The sequence below is a fragment of the Symphalangus syndactylus genome, chromosome 17, assembly GCF_028878055.3.
Source record: "Symphalangus syndactylus isolate Jambi chromosome 17, NHGRI_mSymSyn1-v2.1_pri, whole genome shotgun sequence".
In the NCBI taxonomy this organism is placed as follows: domain Eukaryota; kingdom Metazoa; phylum Chordata; class Mammalia; order Primates; family Hylobatidae; genus Symphalangus; species Symphalangus syndactylus.
In genome coordinates this window covers 44,408,516-44,420,752 of record NC_072439.2, presented here as the reverse complement: position 1 = coordinate 44,420,752, position 12,237 = coordinate 44,408,516, and the positions used below count along the sequence as shown (strand labels likewise).

General features: G+C 34.5%; 1 protein-coding gene across 1 annotated transcript in view; it reads left to right on the top strand.

The window, feature by feature from the left end:
• The window catches only part of ADAMTS20 (ADAM metallopeptidase with thrombospondin type 1 motif 20), a 201,467-nt gene that overhangs the window by 177,456 nt on the left and 11,774 nt on the right, over positions 1–12,237 (top strand). The window contains exons 32-37 of the mRNA XM_055249241.2: positions 650–847; positions 1,545–1,674; positions 1,872–1,966; positions 2,054–2,145; positions 2,691–2,824; positions 8,494–8,585. Of these exons, the coding sequence (XP_055105216.1) occupies positions 650–847; positions 1,545–1,674; positions 1,872–1,966; positions 2,054–2,145; positions 2,691–2,824; positions 8,494–8,585 (741 nt within the window). The remainder of the gene's footprint in view (positions 1–649; positions 848–1,544; positions 1,675–1,871; positions 1,967–2,053; positions 2,146–2,690; positions 2,825–8,493; positions 8,586–12,237) is intronic.

Genomic DNA, 12,237 nt, shown 5'->3' with positions numbered 1-12,237 from the left:
CAGTAGGCTGGAGTGATTTTATAGTGTCACTTTGTTTCTCATCTGTCATGGATTACTATTCTTCATTGTTTAATGTTGAGTGTCTTAAAAGCCATTGCTTCATATATTTTGTTCAGATGTTTTGGTTGTTTAAAGTTAGAAGGTAAATCCTCTTTTGCTAAAAGCAGAAATCTATTTGCCCATTTTTGGGGCTTTAATTTACACCTAAATCACTTACCTATTTTAGTCAAATGTTATTAGATTTTCCATGATATCTATGAAGATACGTTTGTGCTAACTTATACGTAGTTACCAGTGATCTAAGGCTAATAGATACCCTTTATTTCTGGTAAGGACTCTCAAAATGTTTTATTAATTCATACAATTAAGATGGTAATGTAATGAAAACACACACACACACACACACACACACACACACGGGCACTACAGATAGAAAATCTAGCCTGAATCTGAGTTTCTTTCATTTATTGGTACAACACTGGGAAACTTGTCTAATGACTGAACCTATGTTTGCTCATCTGTAAATGAAGCTAATTAAATAGGATTGTTGTGGAAATGACACAGCACAATATATATTAAGCATCTGACAAATATTAGGCCCTGGCTAAAGTTAATAACATTTTCTTTCTTGTAATTATGTATTTTTCAGTGTGCAAACAACTGTGGATTTAGTTACAGACAAAGGATTACATATTGCACCGAGATATCATCTACTAAGAAACATAAGCTCCATCGACTTCGGCCTGTAGTCTATCAAGAATGCCCTGTGGTGCCTTCCTCTCAGGTTTACAAATGCATTAACAGCTGTTTGCATTTGGCCACTTGGAAAGTTGGAAAATGGAGCAAGGTTGGTGTACAATTATGAATTTTAAAACTTCTGAATAAGACTTTTTATGTGTGGGAAATCTGGTAATCTGTATGTATGTCTAACTAGCTCCTCAGAGTTGCCTCAGACCACTATTGTCTAAAAACCACATTATCAGTTATTTATATAAATATCTTATCTCTTGTTTGATGCTTGCTGTAACTTGCTTAAAGCAGAGACCATAACTCATACTTATTTCTGTTCCTCAGAGAACTTAGCACAGTGGCTTGCACTTTGAGTAAGTGCTTAAGAAATATTTATTGGTTAAGTGACAAAGTAAATAAATCTAACATATGAGTAAATAAAAGTTATTTACCAATTTAATTGATAGAAAGCAAGTAAATATCACTTTGCAAACTTAGCATATAGCTTAATGAGATAGTTTTAATTACTATCACTGACTAATGTTTATTAAGTATTTACAATGTATTGTTGCTAACTGCACAAAATGAATGAAAAGAAGCCAGTAACTGAGAAATCACAGATTCAGGCTCATGCCTAAGGATTTTTCCCACCTGTGACTATCCAGCCCCCAGCATAGTTTTGTGTCTTCTGTGGATCTAGCCACTACTGATCCTCAGTGTGCTCCAGAAATACCTGGTCTAAGAAAAAGAGACTTGGATTTTCTGGCCTTATGATTCATAATATAGTTTACCTTCAAATTTTACTCTGTTCACAGTGCTCAGTGACTTGTGGAATTGGGATAATGAAGAGACAAGTGAAATGCATTACCAAACATGGTTTGTCCAGTGACTTATGTTTAAACCATTTAAAACCAGGTGCTCAAAAGAAATGTTATGCCAATGACTGTAAGTAGTAGACTTCAAAAATCTACCTAATACCTAAGGGTTTCTAATAAGTTTCAGTTAAAATAAATATCTGTAGTAGTTGCACACTCCACAAAACAAAGTGTCAGATATTCAGAGTGTAGCAATATTTCTATGATTAAGTTCTTGCTGTGTTTGTAATTTGCTCTGTGTTAAGTTGTGTTAATTTGTCTTTGAAGGTAAATCATTTACCACCTGCAAAGAAATTCAAGTGAAAAACCACATTAGAAAGGATGGTGACTATTACCTTAACATTAAGGGAAGAATAATAAAGGTATTATGAAAACAATTCCTTTTTTATTTTAACATTGATCATTAACTTTGGAAAAAGTTTTTCTAGATGTTTACATTTTTTCTTTAGATTTATTGTGCAGACATGTACTTGGAGAACCCTAAGGAATATTTAACACTGGTCCAAGGTGAAGAAAACTTTTCTGAAGTGTATGCCTTTAGGTACGAGACATGTTTTGGTCTATCTGAGCATTTTCATGGTCCTCCAAGAGAACTGGAACTTCTAGCCTTCAGAGTGATACTTGAATAGCTTACATGTGAGACAAATAATGTAGGAGAAGGTAGACATGTTAGGACCTAAACCAGATGTTGTTAATGCCTGTTCAGAAATAAAGCCTTAAATATTAACATGTATTGTTAATATTGACTATTAACAGAGAGATTGACTAAGAATACTGTGGGTGAGAAGTGGGACATAGAGAAGGGAAGAATTTAAGAACTATGTGCATTTTCACAAAATCAAACTAGTTCCAGTAATAAAAGCTAGAAGAATTGCCGTTGAATTATTTTTCTACAAGCTCTTCTTAAATGTTTCATTGAAAATGTTGTATGTTCACCTTAAGTGATTTTTGCTTCTTTCTTGTTTAACTTGTTGACACTATAATATCGAAGAGCAGGAGTGTGTTTTATTTTTCTACTCCCAAAGTTTGTCTACATTATGGCCTAGTAACTGCATCTAACACTAAAATATTCCAATGTTGTTACAGGCTAAAAAATCCATATCAATGTCCTTTTAATGGAAGTAGGAGGGAAGACTGTGAATGTGACAACGGACACTTAGCTGCTGGATACACGGTTTTCAGCAAAATAAGAATTGATCTCACTTCCATGCAAATTAGAAGTAAGTGCTCAATCTATATTTTAAAATCAAAAAGCCTCCATTTGCTTATGTATGTCAAACAATATGTTGGTATATGTTGTAGCCAGGGTACAGAGAAGGACCTGGCATTGTGCAAAAATTACTTACTTTTTTTAAAAACAGTTAGCTACATACTTCCTCTGCAATGACATGCACCATGGGGCCTTTTTTTTTTTTTTTGAGACGGAGTTTCACTCTTACTGCCCAGGCTGGAGTGCAATGGCATGATAATCTTGGCTTACTGCAACCTCTGCTTCCCGGGTTCAAGCAATTCTCCTGCCTCAGCCTCCCGAGTAGTTGGGATTACAGGCACATGCCACCATGCCCGGCTAACTTTTTTGTATTTTTAGTAGAGATGGGATTGCATCATGTTGGTCAGGCTGGTCTTGAACTCCTGATCGCAGGCGATCCACCCGCCTTGGCCTCCCAAAGTGCTGGGATTACAGGCATGAGCCACCACTCCAGCTGGGGACTCTTAATAAAAATGTAATGACAGTAACAAGTAAGATACTGCCCTTCCAAGATAAAACCCTCTACCTTAAAATCCTCAGGTACATTAAGGATAAGAAAGTTAACATCCTCGGTCTACTTGTGGAAGCTTTTTGCAGGGTTTAAAGTAAGCATTTACGTTAGTTTCTAATGATAATTTATCAGGTATTTTCCAATACATTATCTCATTTGACCTTTTTAACACTCTTTTATTAGTTAAGGCAGATACTATATCACAATGTTACAAGTAATATGGGAGTTAAGCAATTTGTTCCATTCATACAGTTAGTAACTGGCATTAGGGAAAACAAAGTCCTACTCATAGACCTTAGATTATAGATCATACTGCTTATCTAGAAAGTAATTTATAATACAATCAAGTCAAAACATATTTATAGAACTTCATATGCACCGGGCAAATGCAGCCTGCTGTCCAAAAAGTTACACATCTACATGAAGAAGCAAAAAAGTGCATTTCACTAGCAGAGACTCCATCTCAATTGCCATTGAATCATCAGTGCCTACCATGGTGCATAAGTCATAGAAAGCAACAAAAAAAATTAAGACAGTATATGCATGAATACATAATACATAAATTATAGTCATAAAATTATGAACCATTATTATTAATAATGGTGGCTATGATTTACTGAACATCCACCATCTACTACAGTGTGGAAGCATTATATTACTATGGTTACAATAATAAACTCTAGACTGTCTGGGTGTAATTCTTTATTTATCAACTCTGTGACTTTGGGCATATGTCTGTAAGCCTCGGTTCCCTCATGTGTAAAATGAGAAACTACTACTAAGGCTTTTTCTTCATTTCGTTTTTCTTTCCTTCATTTTTTGTTTTTGTTTGGTGAGGATTAAGAGATGATATTTCTAACATATCTAGTCATTGTTTTACGTATAATACAAGCTTGTCAAACCCACAGCCTGCAGCCCTCATGTGGCCCAGGGCGGCTTTGAATGTGGCCCAAAACAAATTTGTAAACTTTCTTAAAACATTTTGAGATTTTTTTTGTGACTTTTTTTTAGCTCATAAGCTATTCTTAGTGTTAGTGTATTTTATGTGCAGCCCAAGACAATTATTCTTCCAGTGCGGCCCAGGGAAGCCAAAAGATTAGACATCCCTGATAGAGTACATGCTCTATAAATATTGGTTATTATTTAATGATGTGTATGGTTATAAGTATGTTATTAGCACTCTAAGTTTCTAATAGACACTCAGTAGCTTATCTGCTGTTAACTAGACTGCTTTTTAACAAAGCTGCCATTTTGCCAGGCATTGGTTTGGGCCCGGAGCATACAATGTCAAATATATACAGTTTCTCCTCTCTTTTTCTTCCTCAAACTTGCATGGTAAAAATCCAGCCTTGATTAAATTAAATCTCCACCCATTCTGTGCTTGCAGCATAAAACTGAATGTGGCAAATAATACACAGCGCTTCTGACGGATACCATTTTAAACACATGAGTACTAAGCTTACACAGATCCATGGCACTGCCAAATAATCCTATTGCACTTCCCTAGTCCATTCTCTCTCCTACTTTTCTAAATGTCTAACTTACACCTTCTCCTGTAGCTTCAAATTTCAAAATTTTTAATACCTCCACTCTACTAACTCACTGCTGGTGATCTTGCTTGCTATTTCACTGAGAAAATAAGAACCAGAAAGGAATTGCTCAAGTTCCCACTGCCACATCTACCAGCCTACCTGAATCTTTACCTGTCTCCTTTGCTTTCTCCTGTTTACTCTGGATAAACTCTTCATGCTCCCATCCAAGGCAAATCCTGCTTCTTGTCCTCTAGGCTCAGTGCCTTGTACCTACTCAAGAACATTATTTCAGCACATTTTCTAATCTCTCTCACATCCTCAATTCTGCTGCTGAATCATTTAAATTCTTCATAGAGAAACATTTTATTTCTTTCATCATAATCACGAGCAAATCATCTTGAGTTCTACCCTTCCAGCCAGCCACTGTCCAGTTTCTGTGTTCATTTATAGTAAAATTTCTTAAATGAGTTATAATTTGCACTCTCCAATTTCTCTTTCCCCACGCTATACTCTAATCAATCTCTTATTCATATCACTTCCAGGAAACAGTCCTTATCAAAGTCATCAATAGCCTGTTTCCCTAAATTCAATGATAAAGTCTTGTTTTCCATCTTACATGATGCATCAGCAGCATTTGGATCCCAGGACATCATCCTCTAATGGTTTTGTGTCTTTCTTGACCCACTCTTTCTCCTGTCTTTCTCACTGTTTATCGACTTGGCAAGTTATGCAAGTTATTCTTCATCTTCTACAACTCTGAATGTTGGGGAGCTATAGGATTCAGTTGTTATTTGGGAATCTCATTAAATTAATAGATTTCAAGTACCGTCTATTAAATGACAGTCCCAAATGCACATTTCCAACTTGGATTGCTACCCTAACCTCAAAAATCCAACTGTCTACTCAGCATATTCATATGAATGTCTAATAGGCACGTCAAACTCAATGTATCCAAAACTGAACTTCTAATATTTCCTGCCAAACCTGCTCCTCAAACCCAAATGTTTACCACCGCAGTAAATGCCACCAATAATATTCTACTTAGTCTAGCTAAAACCTAGCAACATCTTCAACTTCTACCTTTCTTCTACACCCACATGTAATTCATCATCAACTTCTGTCAGGTGAATTTTCAATGTGCATGCTGTTATGGACAAAATTGTGCATTTCACTGGTCAACAAAAGTCACCATGACCTTCCCACCTCTATTCCCTCTCAGTTTTCTGCTGCCCTGAGCCCCGTCATCACTCCTACTACAGAAACAGTGGCCTGTTTGCTGTTCCTTGAACACACCAGGCATGCCCCCATCTTAAGGCCTTTTCTCTTACTGTTCCATCTGCCAGGAGCATTCATCTGTAGCTGTCTGTGTGGTTTACCTCTTCATTTCTTTTGGGTCTCTACTGAAATTTATCTTCTAAATAAGACCATCCAGAACCACTCTCCACCACTAAATTCTCTTCCTCCCCATTCTATTCTCTGCTCTATTTTCTTTCCATAGCAAGTATCACCCCTACCATAACAGTAATATTTGTTCTATAACTTGTCTCTTCCTGGTAAGACTCAGGTTCCACTGGCCTCTGTTTCACCCACTGTTGTGTTTGCAATATCTACAGTACTGCCCAATGCAAAATATATTGTAAATAAGTATCTGTTGAATTAAAAGTCCTCACTTTTCTCAAGAGGTTATAGGAACAGATAGCTTGAACAATCTCAAGACAACTTTGAGTTAACAAAAGAGGCAAAAAAATGAGTTTTAGGAGGGAGAAGCATGAACAAAAGCATGGAAGGGAGAAGCATTTTGGTGATATCAGAGAATAAAAAGCAGTCTAGTTTTGTCTAACATAAATCAAATGTAGGTTGGGGGATGGTAGCTTATTAGAGAAGTTAGCAGAGAGCAGATCATGAAGAACAGTGTATACTAAACTATACAATTGAATTTTATCTTGCAAATTAAAGAAGCCATTGGAATAAAGGCATAAAGGCATAAGCAGGGGAAGGAATAGAGTTGATTGGCGGCAGAACAGATTGTATCCATGAAAAATGATTAGGAAGAGAATGTAAAAATTCAGATAAAAAGTGATGAGTACCGGGAACATGGGTTAGGATACCTATTTGAGAAATATTAAAGAGGTAGACACTACAGGATTTTCTGATAGAAGGGGTGTGAGAATTAGTGACATGGAATATTTAGAAAGGTTTCTAAAATAACAAGACAGATGGTAGTACAGTTTAGTGAAATGGGAAATAGAGTAGGGCAAATAAATTTGGAGAAAAAGATAATGCATTTAGCTTTGAACATGTTAAATTACAGATATCTGTGGGTCATCCAAGTAATGATGCCCAATAGGAGTTTGATATATGTTCTGTAACTCATCAGATCAGGTAGACTGGAATATATACTTATGAGTCATCATTGTGTAATTGGCTGATGAAACTGGCTGTTGACTGACATGCTTTTGGAGTTAGTAACAATAGATGCTTTGAAAGTTGTGTCTCTGCTGTGCCCCAGCCTAACCCACAAATGCCACAAATAAATAGTGGTGTGCAGATGAATGACGACCAGTTATCCAGGGAAGAAAAAGTCTGATTTGTGGTGTTAGGCACTAATATATACATGGTGTATATATTCCCACCCTGACCAATCGTAAGCTGCCAACATGACCTCATTGTACCTGGGCTTGGGAAGAGATGCACACAGTTGGCTCTCACTATTTGGTACAAGCTGGCTCTGGTAAACCATGGAGAGCTTCCTGGTTTTTGAAACTTCCCTTTGGAGATAGGACAAATATTTCCAGAAATGCTATCTTTGGGAATTGCCTCTGAAAGACTGATGTCATCCTGGGACATGCAGTGATTTTGCAGTCTTGAAAGTGAAGAGATTTGGAATACATAGTGGAGGTGACAGCCACTGGCTAGATGATTTGGTTGGGATAATATTTGATTCAAACATGATAGGTGATTGAAGCACCTGACTTTTAGGGTTCCCTCCAGCCTGTTTTAATCCAATGGCTCTATTTTTGATACTTTATGTAGACTCTTCAGCATTATTACCAGTCAGGAAATTTTGCTAACATTGTTAGCAAAAGTAAGTTTGAAAAAAATAAAAAGAATAACATAATGCAATAAGACATGAATAAAAGAAAATGGCATACTTTTTTGCAGAGATTTTGAATTGCCTAAATGAATTTTTATATATGCTGTCTATAAGCATTCAATTTTATTGTTTTGTCATTTGTGTTTACATAACCATTTTTTCTCCAGTGATTTTGCTCTTGACCCCGCTTTACCTATTTCAAGTATTCTATGACTTCAAATGTGATAATGTATCCATTTAGTTTTAACTCTTCTGTTTAATTACAAATGTACTTGTCATTTGTTAGGGCAATTCTTGATATGAACATTTTTGTATTAAACAAAATTTGTTCAATGAGAGCCTGTTCTATGATATATACTAGAATTGTGGCATTTGTGCTTAAAATTTTAAAATTAATATATAAATATGTATATTTACTAAGTAAGTAATATGAAACTCTGTGTTTGACAACAAAGATCGCATTATTGTCTCCATGCTAAAGAGTTTTATTTATTATTTTCTAGCTACGGACCTTCTTTTTTCCAAAACAGTATTTGGAAATGCAGTTCCGTTTGCCACAGCTGGAGATTGCTACAGTGCTTTCAGATGCCCACAGGTATTTCATGTTTGTTTGATTAATTTTCTTACATTGTGAAAAAAATTATAGCTTCTCTTCATTCATTTTTTTAACCAGAATATTGCAAGAAACATAAGTAAATAGAAATGCAAAGCTTCATGTATGCACTTTGTTTCAAAGGTTATAGATAACCTTTGGAGGAAAAGCATCTTTGCCAATTTTGGGTTTGTTTAAAAGGTATAATAGTAATTTTAAACGGATTCTATTTCTTCTGCCATAATATGTTATCAGTTTCTTCATCTTTCTGTTTAGTCCATGGAAATGAATAGATATTTGTCAAAAGGCAAAGGAACGGATCACAAGCATATGACTTTCATACACTTCTGCTGACATCAGTTCTATTAGCTTCCTGGGTCTGTAACATCCTCCAAATGACAGTCTATTATCAATAAAATGTATATTGAATACATTTTCATATTTTTATTCTTGCTTTTATCCTTTATTTCTAGAGTTCTCTTCACATGCTCTTATGTCATTTCCATGATTGCCAATATAGAGCATGCTTCCTAGAAGAAAATTTACTCTTACATTTTTAACTAGAGATTTTACATAGATAATGAAAAGAATATTTTTATGATAGATAAAGAATTGTAAGCTAGATGAATATAGCACTTTTAGGTGACTCATTGCTAACTGAATATATGAATCAAATCTACTACCTAAGACAAGTGGTAATTACTATATTGATATCATTTTGAAGAGAACTAGTTAATAGTTTGTCATAGGTATCTCTTCTTAGACTATTCCATTTATAATTTTCATCATATTACATCTAAGTTACGCTTACATTAGGAAGAGAGGACATTTTCTGTTAGAGAACTTAAAGGAGATCAAGAGACACTAGAACTACAGGCTAAAATGAGTAAGAACCTGAATAAATCTATACATCTTAACTTAGGTCCAGAAACTCAAACAGAATGTGGTGATGTTACATGAAAAAGACATAGGTGCTTTCTTCGCCCAGCATGAGTTCAGTATGACTCCTTTAGAGTAGGGAGTGATTTATAAACAACCTAATATAATCGTAAGATTCCAAAACAAAATAGCAAGACTGAAGGATTTATTTTTATTTGACACTGGAACATTACAGTTATTTTAAAATTTCTGTCTGTAAAACATCATTTTCAATCTATTTAGGAGTAAGAGGAGATCACAGGAAAGAAAGAAGGGTTTAAATCATGTCAACTAAGGAAAATGGAGAAGGTAGCCAGGAAAAGAGTGGGAGATAATGGTAACGACCTTTACATATTTAAAGAACTACCATGAAAGAGGAGTGAGGTCGTGTGTGTTCCTCCAGGAGGCATTAATAGGGCAGTAGATTCCAGCTCAGCATTAAGAAGGCTTTGACAGGTAGAGTGGTTGGTAAGGAGAACCCAAATCTGGGGCCCAAATAAATCATCAATTTTTGCTTATATTAGTATGGATTGATCTTGTATTCTGCAACTTTGCTGAACTCATTTATTAGTTATAACAGTAGATTACTTAGGATTTTCTTTATACACAGTGATGTCATCTGTGAATAAAGATAATTTTACTTCCTCCTCAATCTAGGTATCTTTTATTTCTTTATCTTGTTTTATTGTGCTGACTACATCTTCTATTACAATACTGAATAAAAGTGGCAAGAGTGAACATCCTTGTGTTCCAATATTAGGCAAAAGGCATTCAGTCCTTCAGCAGTAAGTATGTTAGTTTCATGTGTATGTTAAGTATGTCAGCTAGGATTATTTTCTAGATGTCCTTGGTCAGGTTGAGGACATGCCCTTTTGTTTCTAGCTTAAGTGTTATTATAAAAGGATGTTGGATTTTCTGTGGAGAAGATCCTGTGGTTTTTGTCCATTACTGGATTGATAGAGTGTTACCACACTGATTTATTTTTGTATGTTGAAACACAACCTTGCATTCCTGTGATAAATCCCACTTAGTCATGGGGTATAATTATTTTCAGATATTGCTAAATTTGGTTTGCTACTATTTTTTGAGAATATTTCATTCATATTTGTAGCAGAGATTGTTGTTATCTTTTTTTTCTTGTGATATCTGTCTCATTTTGGTATCACAGAAATAGTGGCCTTATAGAATGTAGTGGGACATGTTTTTTCCTCTTGTACTATTTGGGAAGAGTTTGCGAAAAAATTATTCTTTGTATGTTTGGTAGAATTTACCAGCAAAGCCATCTGAGCTTGGGCTTTTCTTCGTGAAAGTTGTTTTAATTACCAATTTACCTCTTTATTTATTATAGATGTATTCAAATTTTTGTTGTTCTTGAATTTGTTTTGGTAGTTATGTCTCTTTAGGAATTTGTTTGTTTTATCTAAGTTAACAAATTGGTTGTCACACATTGTTCATAGTATTCCCTTACAATCCTCTGCTCTTCTTTTTCCAGTGTTTTAAGGTAGAAAGGTAGATTATTGATTTGAGATTATTTTTCCTTTTTAATATAGGCATTTGTAGTCATAAATTTTCCTTTAATCAATTCTTTTGTTGCATCCCAAAATATTTGGTATGTTGTGTGTTTCCTTTCATTTATTTTATTTTCTATTATCTATAGTTATGTCTTTGATCTATTGGTTATTTAAGAGTGTGGAGTTTAATTTCCACATATTTGTATATTTCCCAAATTTTCTTTTTTTGGATTTCAACCTTTATTGTGACTGGAAAACACGCTCTGTGTTATTTTATCCACTTACATTTATTGAGGCTTATTTTATGGAATAACATATGGTTTGTCCTGGAAAACATTCAATACATTCTTGGGAAGAATGTGCATTCTGTTGTTGTTGGGTGAAGTGTTCTATAGACTACAGACCTTATTGGTTTATAGTGTTGTTCAACTCTTTCTTTCTTGTTGATCTTCTGCTTAGTTCTATCTGCTGAAACTCTACAACTATTATTTTTAAATTGTTTCTCAATTCAATCTCTTATGTACTTTGTTTTGTTTCATTTGTTTTGAGATTTTGTTGTACACGAATATATAACTGTCATAACTTCCTAACATATTGACCTTTTTATTATTATAAAACATTCTTCTTTATCTACAGTAATGTTTTTGTTTTAAAGGCGAATTTATCTGATATTAGTGTGGCCACTCCAGCTCTGTTAGAATTGCTATATATATTTTCATCCCTTTACTTTCAACTTATTTATATCTTTGGCTCTTAAGAATGTCTCTTATAGAGTATTTTGTTGGATTACTGCCTTTGATTGGATTTTTTTAACGTCACTATTGCTATGTCTGGACTTACATCTGCCATTTTACTTTTTGTTTTCTATCTGTTTCATGTTGTCTTTGTTCAACTGTTCCTCCTTGCTGCTTTCTTTTTTATTCAGTGAATGTTTTCTGGCGTAACATTTTAATTTCCTCAGTTTTTTGAATTGCTTTCTTAGTGGTTATTCAAAGGCTTACAATATTTATCTTATCAGAATGTACTTTACATTTTACTATTGAACATTCCTCTGTTTCCAGTGAAATATAAAGACAGTACTAACTATAAATGATCTATTTCTTCTCTTTTTCTGCTGTTTGTTATACATATACCATTTATAAAGGCAACAAACTTGCAACATATTGTTATTATATTAACTTAAATAATTTTATGTCTTTTAGATAATATGAGAGGAGATAGAGCAA